The following is a 24,975-nucleotide window of genomic DNA, read 5'->3' on the forward strand; positions in this document are numbered from 1 at the left end:
TCACTGCTCAAATAGACTCGGACTGGTCAGGTTTGGGAACAGTGTTTATTTAACCTTCATGCATTAATAATCCACTGATGACGAGTCCAAGACTCAGTTCCAAAGTCCATGACAGGCCAAACATCTGATGCTCGCACACCACTTCAATCATATCATCTCAAATAGAAACTAAAAGTCTATTTTATTTTTTAAATTTCACATCTGCTTGCATGTTAACTGAGAAAAGAAGTTGGCAAATTTCCTGTGATATTATTAGAAGCATGACCAGTCCACATCCTCACAGGAAGTGCAGGACAATGGTCCACCAGTCTCCATTCTTCTTCCAAGATGACATCACTACCTGCCGAAACCATCTGCGTGGACAAGAGTTCAGCTCACATGTCTAAAATATTGAGTCTTCATGAGGAGAGTTTATTTCTACTTCCGCCAAGCCTTTCGTTTTCAAAAAAACTGTGGTTTTGGACGTTTATTGTCTTTGAAGTTGATGGATGAGCTGAGAAGGAAAGATTTTGGGGCTTATCCATTGGTTCATTTGGATTTACGAGCGTAGAACATTTCCTCGTCCATTTCTTACTTTCAAAACAGAGCTGCTGCTCAGCTCTCAGTGGAAGCTTTCTGTGAAACTCTGACACATGTGGCTTGTTGATCCTTTCTGTGTCGCTCAAACCACAAGTAGAAGCTAAGGCCATGCTTGACGCCACTGAAGCCACTCGACTGGTTAACCTGTGCGTACTTGCTGGGTTGGAACAAAAACCTGAACCCACTGCAGCCTTGAGAGGACCTGTTTGACACCCCTGAGGTAGAGGCCTTGTAACACACAAGTCACAGTGGGGAGGGACTAATCTTCACAAACCAATCTTCACTTAAGGGAGTTTTCACTTTTGCTGCCAGTGGTTTGGGCCTCAATATCTGCGTGTTGAGGGGACACTAAATGCACCAGCTGTACACTCACTGCTTTACATGCCATCAAAGTGTCATTTCTTCAGTGTCGAACAACAAGTAGGAGCAAAAAATGTACACCCGGCATTCTAAGTCATATAGTCGAAGATTCATCCTGATAAGAAAAACTCGCAGTGTTATTATCACTTGCTTTTCAGTCACGTGACTGAGGGAACAAACCTTGAACACAGTCTCTAAATTCAGTTGTGATTGACGACAGATCACTTGACATCATAACTGAGCTACTTACTTGCATCTTATTTGAATATTCCAAGCACAAAACAATACCCATAGGTCCTTTATTGAGGTATATGCAGCTTGAAAACCATATGTCATGTGATTTGTCAGCATCTAATAATAGGATTTCACATTGCGAAAAAGCAAATAATAATTTCAACCAAGCCTGAATAAAGCCAACACGTGTCTCAACTTTCTTCATCACGTCTTGGTTTTGGCTTCAACCATCTTCCAACAGCTTTAGCAGAAAGTCCCAAAGTTTTGTTCTGGTTCAGATTGAGGGAGTGAACCACACTGGAGGAACAAACATTGGAACTCATTAAAGGGTCCAAGGTCAGACGGAGGAGGCTGGGAAGTACCATCTTCTCCAGAGCTGAAAGGAGCTGGTCCTGATAAGACCCACCAGGGACGGGGGGTGCATGCCTTGTGGTCGTTGCCATGGTTACGATGTACAACAGCCGAGGACCCATCGGACGAGGACGGAGTCCATGTGGAGAACTTTGGTGTATAAAGGGGTCAAGACCTCAGATAGTGTTTTGTCGCTCTACTGGACTTCTGCTAAAGCTAAGTCAGGCGTAGTTGCTGACCCAGAATTCTGCTCATGTATTAGACTCCTCTGTCAGGGAATAAATCTTGGATGTCACTTGTTGGATTCTTTGTAGTCTTTCTCACGAGTAAACAGACGTGCGGAGGTACACGGGAAGTGTATTTCCAACACACCTCAACTAGCTCCCCCGCACACACACACACACGTCCAAGACATCAAAACATTCAGCCAAACCCAAAACGGTGACAGATACAGTCATCACTATTGATGATGTTCATGCCAAATCTACACTGACCAGTTACCTCCATGATTCACACCTACAGCATAGTTATCTTAGAATAAAAGTCATTTATTATTCGAAATAGACTGAAAAATAGATCACACCAAATGGACGTCAACATTGTGACCCACTAAGATCAGTGTTCAAGCTTTGCTGTTTCACACGCACATTTCAAGAACAAAAAGGTTCAGTTGAGTGTTGCCTCTCACGAGGTGGAGTGAAATTTCTTCAACGAAACTTTTCTCTTCACTATACCCACATTTCAATAAACACAGACGGTGCATTTATGTGCTAAGGCCAATCATTTTACGACATACACCCAAAAAAGAATTGTTCAATGAGTGAAATAACCCAACCATTTTCATTTAAAACTGTCGCCATCTAGTGGTTTAAAATTGAATTATGAAAATAATCGCCCGTCCTACAAGGTGAAAACACAAATTTTGGGTTAAATTTTTTCAACCAGTTTAAGCTAAACTTGATTTGGCTTAAACTTATTGAATCATTAATATCACCTGAAAACTGGAGCTGACACACATCATAACTGTCACATCATAACTGATGCGGGACTTGTCCTTCCAGAAGAGCCTCTGCAACTTTTATATTTTTGATAACAGAACTGAGTGAAATGCCCAACAAAATAAGGCGGTTGTCGTTTCTCCTGAAAAATTCAATCAATGAGGCGTAAATCAGCTGCTTAAAAGAAGCAAGGCGTATTGTTTAGACGCAACAGTCAGCACAATACGACTGTGAAAGATGAAAAATACAGACAGAATCACAGTGAAGATGCAGACAAAAATTATTCCTGAGAGTGTGGCTTCACTAGTATCACAGAAGTTCTGGATGAAAACACCCAGCTGTGGCAGTGAGACGGTGGAATAAGCCAAAACAAAGTGTCCTTGTGTTGTCATTTCTGGCATATCAATCTGTGTGTGTAAGTGTTTGTGTGTGTTTAGTATGCAGTTTTGCACGCTGCCGCCCTCCTACACAGCAGCGTATGAGCTCATGACAACAAGCAGGCCTGTCACAGAAGAAGACAAACCAACAGCTCACCACACAGACACTCAACATCCATGGAGTCACTTCTGGTGAGTAAGGCCCAGCCTTTATGCAACTAACCCAAATATGAGGGACAAAATGTGAATTTGTTGCCTAACATACAGAACTTTTCGCAACTACATCAGTACTTTAATCCTCAGCTGATTTGTATTGGTTTATGAAGCTTGAGCGGAGCAAAATAAGAAGCAGAAAAGGGTTTTAGAGACACGGTTTGAGCTCAGTCATACTAGTTGTGTCCAAGGTGAGGCAAATACGGAGCGTGACATATGAGTTTGTGGTTTCAGATACATAATTCAAGAACAAAAAACACATGTTTGTGGAGGATAACTTTTATTTTATGAATTAAAGAGGTACAGATGCACCACTATCAACTTGTACAACTTTTAGGCATTTAAATAAATGCACAGTTAATTTTGATTTTGACATATTAAGATCAAATAATTGGGTGAGATTCGCTTTGAAAAGTTTAACTCGATTTCTAATGGCGTGTACTTTCATTAACGAGTGTGGGCTTGGAATTTGCGTCCCGAAGAGTGAAACAGCGTCATCTACAGGTCACCAGTGAAACAACTCGCTCAAGAACGTCAAAATCGGCAACAGTCAACCAGAAGATTAAATCGCGTTGAGAGTGGAATTCCTTGGACGAGTATAAGTAACAATGTATCACATGTTTTTGGAATATGTTGGGGTTCTGTAGCCAATAGATAATTTATTAATCATTTTTTGGGTTGGCTGAGCAGGTTATTTCATATGCAGCACAAGAGAATCAGAGTAAGTTTTTAAAAAAATACTTTTTACACCTACTCCAGAGAAGCTTGACATTTCAATAACATTTAATCATAAAAACGGAGACTGATACCACATTCCATTTAGAGTCTTATTTCCTGTTGAATGAGCTCATATTTTGAGGCTTCGTGTTTAAAGGCGCCTCTGCTTTAAATGAAGATATTCGGGCCCCTAACGTTTAATGCGTTATTTACGACTGGATGAATCTCTGAAACTGCATTTTAAAGTCAAGTCTTAAGAGACCCTTGTTGCTTCCACCAATTTTCATTCCTTTTAATGGACTGTATTTTTTGACCCGTGCAAGAAAGTTAGAAAACTTGAGCGATTTCAGAAAAAACAACAACTTTTTTTTAATCATGTGTTTGTCCAAACCAGTTTGTGGTCATTGAACTTTTGAGCTAACACTTGGAGATAGATAGATATTTGGAGTTTCGGCTTTCTGCGGATCACTGTTGGCGTCCTAGACAAATGACACAGAATATAAGTGAAGAAAAGCACATTTCCTTGAGCATGTTTCTTCTCTTGTGCAGTGACCAGAGAAGCGAAGCGAACTCATCCAGTTGACTCTCTGAAGCTTCTCTAGGGTCGACCGTCTCATACATCTGAGCTCTTTCAAGACAACGTCCGGTCCCAGCAGCTTCTTCCATGGCGTCCACAGGTCTCCAGCTGGTGGGCTTGGTGCTGGCGGTGCTCGGCTGGGTGTTTGGGGCGCTGGTGTGTGCAGCTCCTCTTTGGCGAGTGTCTGCGTTTGTGGGTGGTGAGCTGGTGATCGCTCAGGTTCTCTGGGAGGGACTTTGGATGAATTGCTTGTCTCAGACCACCGGCCATATCCAGTGTAAGAGCTACGACTCCACCTTGGCTCTGTCCACCTACGCCCAGGCAGCGCGCTGTCTCACTGTCCTCTCCCTGCTGCTCTGTCTCCTGGCTCTCCTCTTCGGTGTGCTGGGTGCCAAATGCACTCACTGCATGGCGACCGCCAAGCAGGCCACCAAGGCTCAGCTGGCCAGAATATCGGCAGTGCTGTATATGGTGGCTGGGTTTGCCTACCTGATACCCATCAGCTGGACCGCCTACGCCATCGTCCGGGACTTTTACGATCCGAACGTGGCCGCGCCCCTCAAGAGGGAGTTGGGCCCTGCGTTGTATCTAGGCTGGGGGGCCAGCGTGCTTCTCCTCCTGGGCGGCGCACTTCTCTATATCGGCTCCACTCCAGCAGGAGGCAGCGTTCTGCCTGGCTTTACCAGGGCGGTGAGAGACAATCCAACCTCAGCAGCAGCAGCGGAAGTGAAGGCACCAGAAAAGTCATTTGTGTAGTCCTTCTTTAGTATTGGTTCTTCACTGATGAGATCTTTGTTCAGTTATCCTAAAATATGGAGGGATTCAGATGTGTCTTTGTGTTGTGAGTCACTGATGTTTTAAAACTATTGTCAATAAAAGTTTGTGGGTAATACCTATAATAATGATGCAGCTGGGTGTTGTCATGTTGACAAGGGTTGAATAATCTATGTATCCATGTTTATTCATGTGTGTCATTTACTCCGAGCAAATTCCACCGTGCCTCTGCCTGTGTATGTGAGCGGGAGGTCTGTGTACAGAAGAACACAATGTGCCCTCTGTCGGTCTGTTCTTGTGTGTGCACTGATGTTTTATTTATGAACTTGTTAACACTCATGTAATTGACTTATTGCATGTGACAAACCTGTGTTTATAAATTGGATGCGATGTTTGTACGTCCCACTTGAGCTGTGCTATCTTCTTTAATAAAGTTTTTTTTTTTTTTACATTAATGATGGAGCTGTTTACTTTTGTTTATGTCTCTCTCAATAAAAGCACAGTGCTTCACCAGACGATAAATGATTTGGTTAAAGCATTTCTATGAATCTATCAAGTGAAAACAGCGTTGAGATACCAAGTCAACATCTTCATAATCCCATTAACTGATCGGGATGTAAACCCTCAACTGGTCAGGAGTTAAACCATTAATCTACTCAAGGCCATAATTCCAAACAGATCACTGTGGACATGTGCGCTTTGCCTTGAGGGATGTTGAAGGAGAAGTCAGTCAAGTGTGATGCAGAGAGAGTCAACAACAGAGCTGCTGGAGAGCAAGTGTGTTTCTGCCCGCGGAGGCCAGACATGACACCATCAGTCCAGAGAAGACATGAATGTGATCGTTGTCACGAATGATGGAATGGATTGAAAACATTTTGTCAAAGTTTTTTTTTTTAAGTAAAATATTTTGATCACATTTAAAGAGCCAAAACCTCCCCGTCATGGATAGAACAAACACAATCTAATCTCTCTAGTCTAATTTAATCTCGGGGATTTAATGAAACTCTATTATCAATCGAATCTATTTTAGGAATAGATCTGGCCCGCTGTTCAACACCCTTCCCACCAGAGGGCGGTCAAACCCTTTCTGGAAAACAAAATAAAATACTGTAACATGCGTGTTACTTAATTTCGTTCTCCACATCATGGCGTTTCTTCCTCGCGTTATTAGTCCACCGATTCCTCAAGTTATTATTAATATGTGTCGATTCAAACAGAGCAGTGTGTAGCGTGGCTAAAATGTACTCCGAAACTCCTGCGTGTTACTGTCAACGACCGCCGTGTCTTCCTTTTAAAGAGACAGCGCGCGCTTCCGGTGTGCCCCCACGCAGGAATGCGTGGCAGCGGCTGCGTGTCGCTTTAACGGCAACATGACCGAGCGCCGATGGTAGTGGGCCGTGGAGCGTGCGCTGGTGGCTGTTAGCTTTCGGTAGCCCCCAGTCGACCTTTAGATCTGGAGCAAACAGGCAGCTCCTCCGTGCGCGCTGACAATTGGCTGCTCCGGCGTCTACTGACGGAGCCGCGCGTTCACGTGGACACGCGCACATGCTATGGCGACGGTGTGCGCGCAGCAGCTGGAGCACAAAGTCCCAGGTTCGGTGCCTGACTTCACTCGGCGTGTTTGACCATTAACGACGCGGTCGGAGACGAAGTTGGTCTTGCAAGGGCGTGCGAGCACGAGCCCACCTTCGCTGCAGGAGCACCGTGCGCGGGACGCAGCCATGACTGAGAAGCGGGTGTCACGCTGGTACTTCGGCGGACTGGCGTCGTGTGGAGCCGCTTGCTGCACTCATCCTCTGGATCTGGTGAAGGTGAGCTGCGTGGAGGCCTGCGGGGCAGCTGTTTCCTCTTTGCTTCGCAACTTCTCCCTGACTTCGCGTGCGCCTGTCCCGCCGCGCGCTCGCTCTCTCTGCACGTATACGTCACATCGCTGCATATGTCAGCGACTTTCTGTACGATGGGGCATATAACATCATCCAGAGCAACTTGGTTTCAAAGCTCAGTGGATGCGTTCCGCAGTTGTCTCCTCAGGCGTTTCCAGACTTCTCCTCCACCGTGTCTCTGGCTGCTTCTGGTGGCTCTGTAATGTGGAAACCTGCTCGTGGGTCTGCCTGCACATGTCTGGAAAACCTCCACATGAGCCGGGATGAGCCAAGTTGTATCACAGATGCCTCAGTCTTAACTCCTCAGTTGGGATGCCACGGATGTGCTCACACGGTGGCTGGCGTGGCTGCAACATTAACTCCAGAGAGGTGGACAGTTCCATTTCCTTCTGGACCCGATTCCATTGGGTTGGCTGGTGGGCTGTCAAGCCGAGTAACAGAAGGAACAAATTACATTAGGGAGGAAAAAAAAAACACTTAAATAACAGGACCAAACAGAAACAAAGGGGAGTGTGTTTGATCTATGAAAATTATTATTTGCAAGGGGTATTACAAACAAAATACTGAATTAATTTGAAATGTTATTATTAGATATAATATAAAAATAAATGTTTGCTTCTGCATTCTAACATTTGGAAACAAGTTTTTTTGGTTAAACCTTTGACGCAATTTTTCCATAAATCAATTCATGCAATCTCAAAAATAACAACACTATCAATTCACTGATTCATAAGCAGCATGAGGCCGACCCCAAAAATTCCCTCAACTTATCGATTGATCTGTGCAAGACGTGTGATCTTTAGAGGCTCTGCTTTGAAGGTGAAAACTGATGTTTGCTTGTTTTCTCTTCCCCTCACTCTGCTGTGTGGTTCCTGACTCTGTCACTCCCAGCATCACATGACCCAGATGAAGCTATGTGACACTCAGGAAGTCATGTGCAGCGTAATTGTGTGGAGAAGCAAAATGGTCAGCACATGCTCTTTTGTTTTCGAGCCTTGTCGGGGAACACTTGAACGACACAGCAGATCTATACGCATGTAATTGTGTGAACATTGGTTCTGATGAGTGTAGACATGTTATAGTGATGTTTATCTGATGAAATAAGATAAGGCCTTATTGATAATCCTGCAAGAAATCTCATTGAAGTCCCTTGCTAGAAGCTTCTCGCTCTCTGGGCTGATAAAATTGGAAGCTCGTGCTGTGAAGGTTGAGCGCTGACTTGGCGCAGAGGAAGTGCCCTGACCCTGTCACACCACTGCTATCAAGGCCAGTTGTGGCTTTATAAACTGACTCACTCACTCCTCAGACTCGCTTAACTTTCACTCTTATATAACAGCTGATATAACTTGTTACACTTCTGCCACGTCTATGTGTTTATTCACTGACATGAAGTGGGCGTGCGTCCAATTCAATTATTCAATAGAGTCTTAATTGGTTGACTGCTCTTGGGCCCTCAAAAACAACGTCAACAACAACAACAGGGCTTCTCAACTCTAAAGTTTGGGGTTTCTATCAATAAAAGGAACAGCAGTTCAGGCTCGGCTAGTTCCAAGTGCTTGCATATGGGATTTCGCAATGCTAACTAAAACCAGACCTCATGCAGACTGAGTTGTTGAATTCACCACGTTTTAAAGGCATAAATGTGACATCTGTGATAGCATTCTGTAAAGCACAATTCACTGTTTTCTGTTGGATCTTGAAGTTATGAAAAGAAATGCCTGAATATAACTGACAACAATTGACTCCCACATACAAGTCACTGACTCATTTGTGCTTATGGTGAACTGATCCCAGTGATCCATGCTTGAGCCATGATTTTTTGTGTGCGATTTATATAAATTTATTTTGGCCTGGCCATTGTAAAACAGAAAGGGGGCATCACAGATTCAACAATAATTCAGCTCACATAGATCTCACAACAGATCATTTTGTTGTTAGAGTTGGTAGAAAAAAAGCAAATAAGAAATTATATTTTCATAAACATAGATGTTTTCTGTTTTTATTCATTTTAAACTACAGTTCTTCTCCACTCCTTTTTTTTACCCCCATAAAATCAGATTTTTCTTATATTGCCAGACCTTTGTATCCGTACATTGTCTCTCATTTTAACATGGCTCGCATCCAAACCTTAAGTATTATCGCATCAAATTCCATTCAATGAATATTTCTGCCATTTTTGCTTTTAAGATTCACTTTATTTAATTGTTCTTATCGTCCTTACAAAGTAAGTAAAAAAATGAAATATTGTTTTTTATCATACTTAAATGTAAATGAAATATTGCTTTTTATGATACTTAAATGAAAATGAACTATTGCTTTTTATGATCCTTTTTTTATGATACTTAAAAAAATCACCAGCCCATGGTGAACCAGGCCACACCTGGTTTATGAATGATAGTTCCCCTCACAGTTGTTCCGGATGATGAAGTGAGAGAACAGACAGTAAGACAGCATAAGCTTGTCTGCACATTGGGAGTGACACAAAATTGAAATTGTTTGTTGCAAAATTTTCAACCCAATTTCTTATGAGCATCATGGAAGTTGATTTAAGATGCTGCAAACTTGCCGAGAGATTTGGCAAGTCATCTGTCTGTCAATACTTTACAAGTCTTTGTGGAATGATTCATTCATCGTCCTTATTGTCTCTTCAGAGTGTAAAGTCTGCTCACTTTTGTTCCAGCACTCTCCTCTTAATGACTAACCCCAGTGATCCAGCGCTTCTTCGACTTTTATATAGGCACCAGCTACGTTTGACTCGCTGCAGCTTCTGTGTCCTTCAAGCTAAAACGGTTGAGCTGTCTAAATGCCAGAGTGAGTGTTGACACTAACTGCTGTTGTACGTCCAACTTATTGCCAAACACTTGCTTAACTCCCTTCCCCCAGTGAAGTGAATCCCAAACCTAAATAGTGTTTGTTGGAGCGGGACTTTGACACACATTTATGTTGTAAAGAGACTCCCCAACTCTGAGCTGATGACTTGGTTCCATCACAACTGGAGTGTCTGCTGAGATCTTCTGTAATGACTGGGTTGTGTTGCTCTGGTGAGGAGTCCATAAACATACACCAGAGTGTGGTCTGTGGTGCAAAGTTAAAAGCCAGGCTTCTTAGCGTTTTCCTCTTCTTCACAACCGATAGCTGCTCAGGTATTTGGGTTGAGCCTGCAACCTGTCACTGGCTCTGTCAATATTCATCTAAGTAATAAAGTTTCTGATTGATTCCAATGACTTGCCGTCAGGTTTTTTGTTTTGTCCTGTCATTATTTACTAATTTTTTAGTTTATGCTGTGGCCCAAACTGTCGTACTTGACCTGAGATACTGACCAGTGCTTGGCGAGGCTGTCGTAGTTTTTCAGGTGGAAAACTCAGCATTTGGAGACCTATTGTTCTAGCATGTGTTTCGGCCAGTCGCTACACTGTTTAGAATACACACATTGAAGTCGACTCAAACCCATGGCAAAACCCAATGTTGCCCCCACGGCTGTTGATGGACTTTAAACGTGTTAGTTCTCACCTCCTTTCATAATCCCCTCCTGTGTGAAGTCATCCACAGTCCAATATTATTCCCCAGAGAACCCTTCATCATTAAATAACATTGTTCATGAATATTTATTTTGAGTATTTATTTCATCCACGTGGAGTAGTTATTAATGTTTAATATATCATCTTTCAATATTAGTATTATTGACTGAAAGGATTATTTGTGTTGTCACAATGAACTGTGATGCTTGTTTAAAGGTTCTAGCACTATTTAAGGCAGTCTTTTTTTAAATAGTGTGGACTTCAAACAATTGAAAAGAGGGCAAAGGTCACATTGCTGCACCGCGGTGTCGAGGCCAAGACTTGGAGGCAAACATGTTGCAACCATTTCATGCATGTGTCCATAGTTCTGACTCTTCATTTGTCCTCTGATAGAAGCAACAGTGAAGTAACAGGAATGTGCTTCAGCGTCAGGCCCAACCTCACTTTGTTTCCTCTTAGAATTTCCCAGCATCATCAAGTTTCACTCTTCTTCCATTCAAAAACACAGAGCCTTGTATTCATGACTCTCTGTGACGTTTTGTACTCATGGAAGTGCTGTGATCATTTTATTAGTGATTATTCTGGTGATAAATCCTGTGCACTCATGCAAACACATGGCAAATTTTCACTCAGTCTTACAGCAACATAACGTAGCACTGGTGAACTGGCTTGACACTTTTCTGTCATTTTGTGTTGCGGTTTGCGCTGCAGTGTTTTTCAACCTTTTTCAAGCCACGGTGGCCTTGGTTCAGTGAAAAAAATCCCGAGGCACACCACCAAAGGAACCTCAGCCAAAGCGCACCTGTGCTTAAAGTACTATAGAAACTTCCGTCCAAAGAAAGGAAGTTGAAGAATGAATGCTCCTCATGACTTCTCAGGTCCACCTGCAGACGCAGCAGGAGGTGAAGATGAGGATGGTGGGCATGGCTGTCCATGTGGTGAAGAACGACGGATTTCTGGCTCTTTACAACGGACTGTCTGCTTCTCTTTGTAGACAGGTGAGTTTGTGCGTCATGTTCACGTGTAAGTCGATTGTTAACTCCTGCCTGACAGCTACTGTGGTGCCTGTGCTAATATTAACACGCTCATCCTCAACATTTGTCTTCCAGATGTCTTACTCCTTGACCAGATTTGCCATCTATGAGACCGTGCGGGACATGATGGGGAGCTCGAACCAGGGGCCGATGCCCTTTTACCAAAAGGTCTTGCTCGGCACACTGGGAGGTGAGCAGCCGACAGTTTAAACTTTTAACCAATTTTTTTTCTTTAGTTTTTTTATCTCGCATACGAATATAGTAGGTTCGTGTCAAAAGAAAAATGTAACTCAAAGTTAATGGATGTTTACTGACCTAAAGATGAAAACTAAATCAACTGTTGTTGCACAGAAAAAAAGAACCTTTGATTTCTTATATCCACCAAACTTATAAGTCCAGATATAGTAAGCATTGCTTTCTCTGTGGAGCTGAAAAGTGGTTGAAGGTCAGGCCTTCTCTCCTAGTCATTTCAGACTGAAAGACAAAATCCAGTTTGAGTCCAAAATCTTTTGGTGAATAGATCTGAAGAAGCACCAAATGGCAGCTTGGTAACCTCTGACAGTCACATGTTGGTGCACATGACCTGCCTAGGATGCTCCACCAGTCATGTTGAAGCATGCAGCAGAGCGCTCATGGTGTCTCCAGACTTTCCAATGTGCTCAATGCAAAATCCGGTGCCGTCTGGCTCCCGTTCCACCTTCAAACAGTGACTTTGAGCAGGAACATCGCAAGCCTGCTGGAGGTCATTGGGGACTTCGGGCAGAAACAGGGTGGTGACCCTGCTGCTCCAAACCTTTGACCCACAAGTTGTGAAATAACTGCACTAACAACACACAATTGTCAACAGGAGTCACGGGTGGATTTGTCGGCACGCCTGCCGACTTGGTGAACGTAAGGTATAGCAGTATTGTACGTCGCCGTCTCTCACTGGAGCCACTCCGAGTCTCACTCGCTCTCTCTTTCAGGATGCAGAATGACATGAAACTCCCCCCTGAATTACGGAGAAAGTGAGTGAAGCAAGAAGCAACATGTTTTAATGGATAGCCATTTTAAACGTGAGCTTTCTTTCCAGCTATAAACATGCAGTTGATGGCCTGGTCAGAGTGTTCAGAGAAGGTAAATGCCTGTGCGTTCCTGGACTGATCCAACTGTGCTGCGTCCCTGGTGTCTGACCTTCTGTTGTGCTGCACAGAGGGCCTGCGGAGGCTCTTCTCTGGAGCCTCTATGGCCTCCAGCAGAGGGGCCATGGTCACCATCGGTCAGGCAAGTCACATGACTCACACTCCTGTCCTGCTTTCATCAGAGCTCTGAAGAGTTACGCAGCTCTTTGCATTCTCTAGTTGGCCTGCTACGACCAGGCGAAGCAGCTGGTGCTGGGAACAGGAATGATGGGAGACAACATCTTCACACACTTCCTCTCCAGCTTCATTGCTGTAAGTAGCACGTGAACTCAGCTGCTGGGTCTGCGGGACACTGGACCTCCTATCTTCCGTGCCTGCAGGGAGGCTGCGCCACCTTCTTGTGTCAGCCGCTGGATGTGGTCAAGACTCGGCTGATGAACTCGAAGGGAGAATACACTGTAAGTCCACTTTTATTCTCACTGGTTTCCTCACACTCTCCCTGACTGACTCCGCTGTCTCTTCAGGGCGTCCGGCACTGCTTAAGAGAGACCGCCAAGTTGGGCCCTCTGGCGTTTTATAAGGTCAGAAACACTCATGAACTGAAGAGCAGATTTTAGCGTGAACATCAACAAGAGACACATTTGTCTTGCGTTGTCACTTTCCACTTCACTATTTACTCTCAACATGAAAATAAAACTTTGTCGAAGAACTGGTTAGCAGCGAACCGGAGCGATCTTTGTGAAGTAAATATTGTGACTAATAATGCGACTTCAAACAGTTTATAGACGGTTTACATTTTCAAATTTGTTGGGCTGATCTGCATTCATGAAGAACTATGAAGTCCTTTTTTTTTACCGTACCTAGCAAAGCAGGACCCTCAGAGACCTGCGGGGTGAGGCTAGATTGACGTGGCGTATCGTGCGGGTCGTGCTTGGTCAAACTAAAATAATAAACGCGTGTTCTTTACGGGCTTAGGTTGCGTTTGATGAAAGCTGCGATGGGATTGTTTGGCAGAGAGCGCCATCTAGTGGACGTGATCGCCAACTGCTTATGCGAGGAAAGTGGCGCAGTTTGAGGGAGGATCTGTCGTTTGCTGCTGTTTTTAGATTCTCTCTTATTGTACCGGGGGGAGTAAACGGAAATGTTTGGGCTCCTTATATATTAAACACAGACTGTGTTAAATATTATGATCCTAATAATTGAAACAGAACACGTTTAAACAAGTGAGCAGCTACATTATGACTACATGAAACAAAAATAAACCGAGTCACTTGTCTCCACTTGGCCCCTCCGTGTTTTATGGATGAGTCAAGAAGGATCAAGCTGTGGCTTATTCTCAAACTTAGCTGGACCTATCAGACCTCACACCTTTCATGTTGGGAATGTCAGAGTGACAGGTATGAGGTGTTTCAACTCGGTCGTCTTTGTGATCCTTGTTGTCAAATGAAACTCACTCACTGCGGTTGGTAGATCGACCTGAACTCGCATTGAACTAGGATGCCATTGGAGAATTCCACCCGTTGTCCCACCCTTGTCTTTTTTTGCATTCTATTAGCAAAGTTATTTTTCACCACAGTCCTTGTTGTCACTGCTGAATTATTATTCCGTGGTCATTTACTCTATCTCATAATATTAAATAAAAAGTAAATAATTCCAAAATAATGAAATGCAATTGCTCACAGAGTATCTATTGCTAGTTGTGATTAAAAACAATAGACTGGTTGAATATTTTCCTTAAGATAATGCAGTTTGCTCAGTAGCTTTAATTTGTCTTATCAAAGCGATGAGGGCTCCTTGCAGGTGCAGCACCTGGATTTAAAATAATAATATTGCAGTCTCAAACTACTGATCACTACTCAAACGTAATAAAAACTTTAAAATACACCCACAAATTCTATGAGCAGAATAAAAAAATAAATTCATGCTTTTTATATGACAGTATGATGAAAATGAATGTCCTTAAAATGGATGGTGCCATGGAGCTGATCCTAAAACTGCTGCTTGTATTTCCATCCCCACTGTGCTTGACTCAGGTACAGCCGTTTTTATAGTGAGATAACCAGATTTGTTTGAGTCGGAAGAGCTATATTCAATTTCTCAGGTCAGTGAAGTGAATTCCACGTTAAGATGTCTTGGTTGGACAACCAGGCCACAGAAATATGGAGGTAAAATCTCAGGCCAACTGGAAAGCAGACAGCGAAAGTGACGTTACCCTGTGAAACATAAATCGAGACTCTGGGTGAGCATGAAAACAAGACGCAAAGGGTTCAATAGGAGACAGAATGGTTTGTGGAGAACACTTGTGTGAAATGTTGCTCATTCCAGCTTGGAGATTTCTCTAATATTATTCTCTACTGTAGCTCTGTGATGCAGAAGTTACTTCTAAAATGTTTAAAATTTTTATAATGTACAGCACAAATTTAGTGAAGAATATCACAAGGGCAAAACAAATTTATTGCATCCTCCGATCAGAATAGGTGATGCAAATCTCTGTCACTGCTCTAAATTCCCCTTTTTTTTCTCCTCCTCCTAATGCAGGGTCTGGTTCCAGCGGGGATCCGCCTGATTCCTCACACGGTTCTCACCTTCATCTTCCTCGAACAGCTGAAAAAATACTTTGGCATTCGCGTGGTCTCCTGATCGCTGTGACGCCATCACACCGGCTCTCGATCAGCCTTTTTAAGACGGAAAAGGGAAGAGGAAAAGTAGCGTGCAGTTCCCCCACATTTGTGCCTGTACTCCTTTTTGCTCTACCTCGACGTGACACCCATGATCTTAACTGAATTTTCGCTTAGCAGTGCGACGGTGTTAAGATTGTTTTAAGTGGCGGACTTGTCGAATGAAAATAGCAGATCTCGTCTTGAGAAAAATAAATTCATGTGTAATATTTGTAGGACGTAGAAAAACACAATCAGAGGATTTGTAATGAATGAACGCCTAACTATTGACTTGAACTCATTTGGAACTGAATCATGAGATTTTTTTATTTTAATTGTTGCATGTCATCCTGTGTCTGGGCGGCTTGTTTTCCCTCAGCATTTTCCTTTTTTTATTGCATTATATATGCATTCAAATTAATGCGGTGCGAGTACAAAACCTTCATCCTACTTTTAAAAGAGCTGTTGCTGACACTGACACTTTTATGATGCGTCATTCCTGTCGTTGACCAAATGTGGCGTCACACAGTGAGGTGGAGGCCGAGCGCATTCCTTTGAGGGAAGTTATCAAGGAAGGTTTATTAAATAAATAAAGAAAAAAAAACAAGGCCATTTTTTTTTCATTTTGATCCCAGAGGACTTTTTTTTCAAAACACTGATAAATTGTCAGATTTTAATAGTGTACTGTACTTACTGAGATGGTTTTGCTCACATTCCAACCCAAAACGTTTAGAGAGGCGGAGCTAGAAAACCCGGGTCACATCTTTGGTGGGGTGCGTCGAGAAAGGGTTGACGAAAATGATTATTATTCTGCTTTTAACACTTATATTCGAGAAGATCCGAGTATTTGTCAACGTATGACTGCTCGATAAATAATGAGTAAAAATATAAATAAATATAAAAAATAATTCCAAAATAATGAAATGCATTTGCATCGCTAGTAGTGTTTAAAAACAATATCCTCTCTGAATATTTTCCTTAAGAGAATGCAGTTTTGCTCAGTGGCTTTCATTTTGTTATGCAGTTATTTAAAATGTGAACTAATTGACATTTTTAACAATTTCTTTTATCCTCATTCCATTCATATGCATCTTCAGGAGAGGAGGACCAAGGTTTTCATCAAGCCAGTTATTGAACATCAGTCTTGGGTTCTCTTAAAACACCTCCTTCAACCGACACAGATTATGTTAAAATTATCTGCTCATCCATCCTCCCGACTCAGGATGCTTGTTTGTGCTCACTCGGCACTTGACTCCACCGCTGCAAACCTGTTAACTTCTTCCAGTGTTTTCACGCGACCAATGTTGTCCGCTCAGCTCAGCAACTGAATGCCTTGATGGATCGCCTTGCCTTCTGCTGTCTGCCCGACAGGGGGCAGTATCGCCATGCAGTAGTTGACTCATCCTCTCACTTGCGTTGTTTGACCTTTCACCATAGAGGCGACAACCAATTCCTGCGTCGAACGATTCCTTCGAAATGTGAACTTGATCGGCAATGTGCTCTTAACCCACAAATTATGAAAACACTTGTAACTGGAAATATCTTGTGTTGTTTTTAAAAATATATTTTTAGATTATTTTGAAATTAAAGTCACTAATATCACGTGTTTGGGGTTTTATTTCTATTCTTTCTGCTGCTTTTCCCCTCGGTGCAACACTTGCATTCACCACACAAACACCTGGAAAATCTCATGCTGCAGCACTGACTCTACTGTGATGGAGACGGGGCAGCGTTGGATCGCTCCAGTGGCGCATTAATGTGGTGATCCTCTCCGATGATAAAGTAGGACACCACAGCCTCTCCATCTGAATGACTGCAGTTTTATTGCTCGGATCCATGACATGCGGAGTGTTAATGTTGGATGTACAAATGTACTCATCTGTTCCCATTTAAAGAAATGGAGGAGGCCTTAAATGTCTTGGTATTTATCAAAGCAATGGGGGCTCCTTGTAGGTGAAGCACTTTACCTTCACTAAGTCCTGGATTTAAAATAATAATATTGCAGTCTTAAGCTACTGATCGCTACACAAACATAATAAAAACTTAAGAATAAACCCACAAATTCTATGAGCAGAAACGGAACGCTCTCGCCCCAATTGAACCATTTACTCGCTGTTTTTGGTGCGCTAGATATGGTCTATTTAATGTTTAATTTGCAAGGTCAATTTTATTTTATGTAAAATATTGAATTATTAAAAATAAATTCATACTTTTTATATGACAGTGTGAGATAACCAGATTTGTTTGAGTCGGAAGAAATAGGAGGATTGACAATTTCAAAGTCGGAAATGAATTCCATGTTAAGATGTTTTGGTTGTCTATGCTGCCCTGACCACCAGTCCACAGAAACTTGAAGTCTCGACTAGAAAGCAGACGGCAAAAATGAGGTTATACTGTAAAGCACGACTAGAGACGCATGAAGACAAGAAGCAAAGTTAATTTGGGTCCTATAGCAAAACTAAAAAGGCAATAACCAATGTATGTTTACATCCAAATTTTCCTGATCGTAGTCAAGTTATATATAATATATATATATATATCATCCTAGTTTCTCTTTTAAAAAGCATTTTAAAGAACATTTTCATGCATGATTATGTAACAAAATTAATAAGGAAAAAAACAATGCTTAAATACTTAAAAAAATAGCTTGTTTTAGACTATTGAAGTCAATAAAAATATAACTAGAATTATAAAAATTGCTGCGGCTTAACCAGTCCTCTTCCACAGCCAGATCCACAACCTGCCAACGGAGCTCCTGGAACAGACCCCTCTGAATGTATGAGTGCGATCGTGAGTCACCTCTCCAGGGTTTTTCATGTTGTGCAGCAAGGATAATACCATGACAATAAAATGCCGTGGCTTTCATGGCAACGCCTGACAAACTCGGCCACAAATAAATGCATCCATCCATCCATTCAACCATCCGTCTTTTCATCCACCAGTGTATACATCCATCACCCATCCATGTTTTCATTAATCCATCCACCCATTCATCCATCTTTTTGCCCACCAATAAATAAATTGTTCCATTTGTCCATCATCCATCCATGTTTTTGTCCACCAATGAATCTGTCCATCCATGCAATCCATTCATCCATCCATCTTTTTGCCCATGAATAATTCCATCCATCCGTCCATTCACTCTTACAGCCATCTATTTTTTAATCCATTAATAAATCATGCATTCATTCATCATTCTGTCTTTTCATCCACTGATAGATCCATCCTTCCATCATCTTTTCATCCACCAATGTGTACATCCATCACCCATCCATGTTTTCATCGATCCATTAACCGATCTACTCATCCTTTTGCCCGCCAATAAATACATTGTTCCATTCACCCATCCATCCATCCATCATCTATCTTTTCATCCACCAATGAATCTGTTCATCCATCCATCTTTTCGCCCACATATAAGTCTGTCCATTCATCTTTTCATCCACCAATGAGCTACTGTGGACTGAGGTACAAAATCAATAACCTCCGTCTGACTGACAGCCTTATGTTATGTCTTAATCCTCTGAGGAGGTGGGCGAAGACATGCTCCATTGTGTTGTTCACGTGTGCTGACAGGCCTCAACATTGATCTTGGCAGCTGAAGCTCATGCAGTGACACGCCCCCACGCTTCCACCCGGGTTCTTCATGAGTGGACTCACCATTGTGGCCCTGCCATTAACTACCAAAAGACAAACAAGTGCTGGAGCATCAGCCCAGCGCGGGGCAGATTTGGCCTTCGCCTTCAGCGCCAGCGCTACGCCAATGTGTTTTATGAGCAGGCAGCTAATAATTCCTGACCCAACCCTGCCCTCCGAATCAGCGCTGGTGACGGGAGACCGACTGTCGCAGAGGTGGAGAATAATCCTCAGTGTGGCGTAATTACCTGTCACTGCGGCACTTCTTTACTCCACGCGTGCGTGTGGGAGGTCAGCGAGCGTGTGCACCTGTGGGTGTAACTGTCGCACGGAAGACGGTGAACTTGACACGTTATCCCACTGTGTCAGAACAGTAGTAAGTGGAATGTCTTTTGCACAGTTCCGGAAGTTTGTCTTTATGATTTCCATCCATCTCTTCATCACATTAAGCCCCGCCTCCTTCATGTTCTCTCACCGCTGCGGCTCAGCAGGCATCACCTTGGTAATCCCCTTATGTCTTTGTGTGGAATCCTGTTACCACTCAAACCACTTTAAACACAGCCCATTCACTTGATTGACACTCCCAGGTTGTAGATTTCCCTGTTTTTGTCGGACTTCCCACTCACGGAAAGACAACTAAAAGAGTTCTCTCGAGACGCTGGAAAGCAATATCTCAGGAAACAGTGACAGCTGACTCATGAAAGGTCTGTGGAGTCTTGCTTGAAGGTAAGTTGCCAGGTGGTCATAATAATCCCCATTACTATAACTGTATTGGTGCTCGCAGCCAAATGAATTCATTAATATGCATTATGAAGCCGGAGTCAGCAGCCTGAAACAAAACAAAATTGTCTTAATAAAAGTATGCATGAAGCAAGCTTATTATGAATAACCATTTCTTTAGCTGGACTGAGAGCAGCCCGAGGTTTTCCTCATATACTGGGGCTCAGCAGTGCGAGCCCTTCTCAGCTGGCGCCAACGTTATCACAGGCACTGATCTACATTTACCACCTATCATCTCATTTGTCTCATGGAATTGCTTGAATTTATTCTCCAGTTTCTAATCTTATCCCTGTCATCTCTCAGGTGCCGCCTGCTTCCAGCGCGTGGAAAGTTAGATTTTGGTCCACTTTCAGTCTCTATGTCTTGGTATGTTGATCTTATCTAGAATCCGCCTCCGCCTCCGTGAGACTCCGCCTCCGTGGCTCAGGAAGTGATGTTTGTGAAGCTCACCAAACACAGAAACGCTACAAAATCACAAGGCACAGAGTCACGGTTGATAGCAGCTTGTGTTTAGTCATGACTTCAGCAGACAGGTTCAAAATATTCAATACGCTATTGTGCTGCGGGACTGGCTTCGTTCACTCAGTCAACTTTGAATTTGCAAGGTACATCGCTGACGTGCAGCCAGAGGAACTCTGGGTATCAAGGGTCAGTCACATGCTCTGCTCATTTAGGCGGCCTTCCAAACACTCTGCAACCTTCATTGTGAAAAGTGACCTGGGTCAAATTTAGTGACAGAAACTTTGTGGGTTTCTGTGTAAAGCCCCTCCCACTTTTATATTTATAACCCCTAGATACCCAATAATGTCACAATAATGGGGTTTCCACCCGTCTGTTCTTAGGGAATATGGAAAATAAACATGAATGAACATTAGAAATAAAAAAATGAAGAAAAAGTTCATGTGTATCAATAAAAATCCTTTTCTTTCCCATGGAAACAACAAATGATGACTATGTTGTCTTTCAAAAATGATGCTATATGAAAATGTGTGGCTCCATGTGAGTTCAACTTAATGCTAATGGATGGGAGACGGCAAAGAAACGTCAGCTGAGTGTGTTGTTTGTTTTGTGGTGGGGAGACGCTTGCTGATGACATCATCTCATGGCAAATGGAAATGAGCGTAAAGTCGTATCTTCTTTTCAGATCTGCAAAAAATGTCAAAACATTTGGATGGAAACCCCATTATTGACTGAAACTCTGACAGCTTGAGGTGCTGTCAATAACAATTGGCACGTTGTTACAAGCAGAACTAAAGATGCACCACCTCAAGTCCATCCATTGTTTACGCTGCACACGAAGTCTGGATATGCCGCGAGGGCAGAAATGCTTTTGAACTGGAAGCCTAAGGTGAGGACATGCCACCCTGTAAGCTGCCTTCTGTGTCAGCACAGGACGCAAAATTCCACTTTCTCAATATATTACGCTGTGGGAGTGAGGATGGGTTGATCTCCTAATGTTAAAGAATGCTTAAATAGAATCCTGGATCCAGACGGTGAGCTCCTAAAAGTGAATCACTTGGTCCACCGTCCAATTTCACAAATTTCCTGGAAATGTGATCCAAAACCGTACATAGGTTTTCACATTATGTTGAACACAGACAGATAGACAGGAAGTCGTAAAGCATGAAATGTGGCCGTACCTGTGACGTGATAGGAGTGGGTTTAAGTGATGCATGAAATGCTGCTGAAGGCCTGGATACACAGCTGTGGATAGAAGCTGTGGGTCTGTAGGTGGAGGTGATCTGGCTGAAACCCACACTAGTTCACAGAGGAACAAGACTTCTCACCTCAGGGCTGCTGTGGGAGTCAAACCTGGACCAGAGGGCCAAATTATGGGAAATGAAAAAAATAGCATTGCAACTAATCTGTCTTTCATCACCAAGGTGATATGCGACTTCCTGTTAGAGGCAAACCAGAGCTGCTTGAAGGTAACAGTGGGTCAAAAAGTACGTCACAGGACTGCTTTCACTGTGCTTGTTTCACAGGTATTAAACAGTAACAACCATCCCGTGAGCTCAACTATTTGGCTGGTCTCAAATAGTGATTTAGGAGCTAAAATCCGGTGTCAGTACCAATGTGAATATGTACCATTTTGACAGACTGCCGTGTTGTAATACAGCTGTAGTTACACACACAAAATGGAATGGATCAGCACCTCCTCAGACGGACTTGTTGGCCCACTCATTACGCGCCGAGAATCACTATCGACAACATGTAATTACTTCTGTGTTAAAAGTTAATTACATTATTTCATGGAATCCATGGGCACCATCGATCCTCCGCATCACCAAAGTCAGATGAAGTCAATCGATGGTGTTGGTAGGACCCTCTGAGGGCATGTGTGAGGGGTTAATTCAAGAGATGAACCAACGGCCTCCATATTCTCCAGCGGTTTTCTGAGGGAAGGGTCGTTTGTCAGGACCGATCAAGTTTTTGGTGATGCATCTGCATCATTGTAGAGGCACCAAACTGCTTCTGTGTGGTTGCTGTGCCCTGTGGTCTGTCCACAGTCGCATGCAGAGAAAGACCCCTAGTGGTGCGCAAGCGTCAACCTTTTCCTTGCATGATGAGACCTTTTCTCTGGAGCAGTGATTCTTAACCATGTTTGGGTCGCCAGCGCCCCGTAGAGGGCCGCTAAAAGTTTTTTGGTTTTACACCTATGGGCCACGAGGGCCGTGAGATGCTCTGTTTTAATAATACATGAGCCACGTATGGTGGCAGTAGTGTGTCTCTGAATTGACTTGACAGCTGCAAATCTGGGATAGTTTATTATGGAGTTCTTGAAAAGAATAGAGTTGAATAAAAACTGTTTATGAAAGCACCTGTTGAAGCAGTTTTGAAAATTAAATAGAACATTTTTTGATACTTTCATTTACACTTTACGTAAATCTTCCTTGGCATTTCAATAAAATATATTATTTTTATTTTATGATATATTTTATTCAGAATTTATTCAGTTTTTCCCATTTTCTCAACAGTTTGCATCAAGTTTTTGTTTTTAGGAACATGACTTGCACCTGGTTCTGCTGCTGGTTGGAGTTTTGTATGACAAATATCTTTGAAACGATCACACGGTTTCATGTCATTTCACAAGGTTTTGTGTTGTTTACGTGTAAGTGGATTAAATATGGTTATTGATCACAAATGAAATCAAGAGTCATGAATCAGTTCTATTACTTGAATGGGCCCCGCATTTGTTGTGGGAAAGGTGGGCCCCAAGATCAGAAAGGTTAAGAAGCCCTGGAACATCATTCCTAGTCCAAGTGAAGGCCCTGTAAAAGTCCAAGTAGCTGAATTGAAAAATGTTAAGTTTACAGTTCCATCTTAATTTCTTTGCATTGGAATCACACAGTTGCGCTTGACCTGAACGGCAGGACGAAACAAGACCCGTCCACCGCCTGCCCAGGATGAGACCAAGAGAACAGCCTGGAGTTCCCACACCAATTCAAGGAGCGCGGCGGCGTGTCATGAAAAACTGACAAGTCAGTTCTGATTCTGGTGCGCTATGTTCCTCAGCAAGACACGAAAGGCACGGAGCAAGTCAGTGCCTGAACTGGAGACGTGTCTTTCTGTCTTACGAAGACACGAGATTCAGTTCCATTCCTTCCCTCACCTGTGGTGGTCATTGTCAGTGACGATACTTTTGCCAAGGCTTCTCATCATCAAGGCTTATTCCCCATCAAAGCTTGGAGGAGCTCCATTGTCTGTTTCTATGGCGACACTTCAGAGGACACTCTTGTGTGACGTCTCCAGTGATTTAAAGCAAATGTTCGAAGCAAATTAGCCCTGAGAGCTGAATAGATGAAAGCGTGAATTAGCGTGACATGAAGAGTCAACAACCGAAGGGATGTTCTCCCTGTGCTTGCATGTATTTCCTCCGAGCACAGGTTTCCTCCCACAGTTCAAGAGCATTGATGATTCCAACTAGAGAGAGTGTAGTCGAAACAGAAATGCAGTTTCATACTTCTCCTATACTACACATAGAGTGATATAAATGAAGTCTGTGCAATAACAAATAAAAAAAAGAACCGTAGACTAAGGGTGAATTTATCTCCCACTGCAGGGGTCAGTCTTTTTTTAACCAAACTGGTCACGTGGATATGGAGAGGGATTTTTCATAAACACTGGCTGTCATGTTGGATGACGCACCTAAATAACACAGTAATATCCAGACAGCAACAGAGAGAGATCAGATCATTTTTTTATTATTTATTGTCGCAACACAGCCAGTGGGGCTTCCAATTCAGTTATCGTCAACATTTTGATATGAAAATCCCAAGCCAGGAGCGTTATTACAACGTTCGGAGACACCATATCCAGAACATTAATACATCCGAATTGGAAGCATCCTTCTCAGAGAGAATCCGGTATCAATGTATATTTAAGCAATAGAAACAATGTAGATCCGTCTTTTTTTGTCATAAGTTAAAGGCCTTTTATACAAGGAAGCCGAATACAATTCATCGATCACAATGCTTTCAAGCGGTCTTTGCATTGGTATTGCAGTTCACCAATATGTCCACCTGGGGGAGCAGCCCACAGTCAAACGTGTAACACCATGACAAACTAATGTTATAATAATGTACCTCTTGCACAAAAGAGGAAAACAGAGGAAGCGTTGTAGGGGTCGGTGGTCGGTGAGGCCATTAAATATATCTAATATATCTATATAAATATATCTATATAAACTAGAGGACGGAGAATTTCCACCATTGTTATGTTTTTAATCATGTCTCAAAAAAGCTACGTAACAGGGAGTAACAGCAACAGTTATCAGTGGTGATGCTCTGTTTGGTCCTTATCCGTAAGCGATAGACACATACAGACTTTGTAAGCTGCTATTCATTCTCCACAGTTATTTCATGCTGACCTCACTGCAGCATTCAGCATGACACGTGGGGCAGTTAAACCCCAAGTATAATAATATTTGAATAAGAAAGTCAAGCGTTTAACATCTCATGGATTTGATGGATGTAAGTAAATGGAAGGAGCTTCCTGGTGGCGTCAGTTTACTCAACTCCAGAAAGCGTCTGTGCCTCAGGTTTTTCACCTGTGTTTGGAAAGGTGAGCGTGAATTGGTGCTCTGAAGCTTATCAGTGCCGACAGGAGGAGCAAGGATGAATTCCAATTCCTCCCTTAGTCCTCAAGATCAATCCTCAATCTTCA

At 42.8% G+C, this 24,975-nt stretch overlaps 2 protein-coding genes across 2 annotated transcripts; both read left to right on the plus strand.

Annotated features, from left to right (window-relative positions):
- Positions 1-4,493: 4,493 nt before the first annotated feature.
- On the plus strand, positions 4,494-5,162 carry LOC128754339 (claudin-4-like). Its single transcript, XM_053856879.1, has one exon. The coding sequence runs from the start codon at positions 4,494-4,496 to the stop codon at positions 5,160-5,162; it is 669 nt and encodes a 222-aa protein (XP_053712854.1).
- Positions 5,163-6,558: 1,396 nt separating this feature from the next.
- On the plus strand, positions 6,559-16,981 carry LOC128753841 (mitochondrial dicarboxylate carrier-like). Its single transcript, XM_053855976.1, has 11 exons — positions 6,559-6,991; positions 11,460-11,579; positions 11,691-11,805; positions 12,463-12,511; positions 12,581-12,622; positions 12,688-12,731; positions 12,808-12,878; positions 12,956-13,048; positions 13,117-13,194; positions 13,261-13,317; positions 15,275-16,981. The coding sequence occupies exons 1-11, from the start codon at positions 6,902-6,904 to the stop codon at positions 15,374-15,376; spliced, it is 861 nt and encodes a 286-aa protein (XP_053711951.1). The 5' UTR covers positions 6,559-6,901; the 3' UTR covers positions 15,377-16,981.
- Positions 16,982-24,975: the final 7,994 nt, after the last annotated feature.

This window comes from Synchiropus splendidus, chromosome 2, assembly GCF_027744825.2.
Source record: "Synchiropus splendidus isolate RoL2022-P1 chromosome 2, RoL_Sspl_1.0, whole genome shotgun sequence".
In the NCBI taxonomy this organism is placed as follows: domain Eukaryota; kingdom Metazoa; phylum Chordata; class Actinopteri; order Syngnathiformes; family Callionymidae; genus Synchiropus; species Synchiropus splendidus.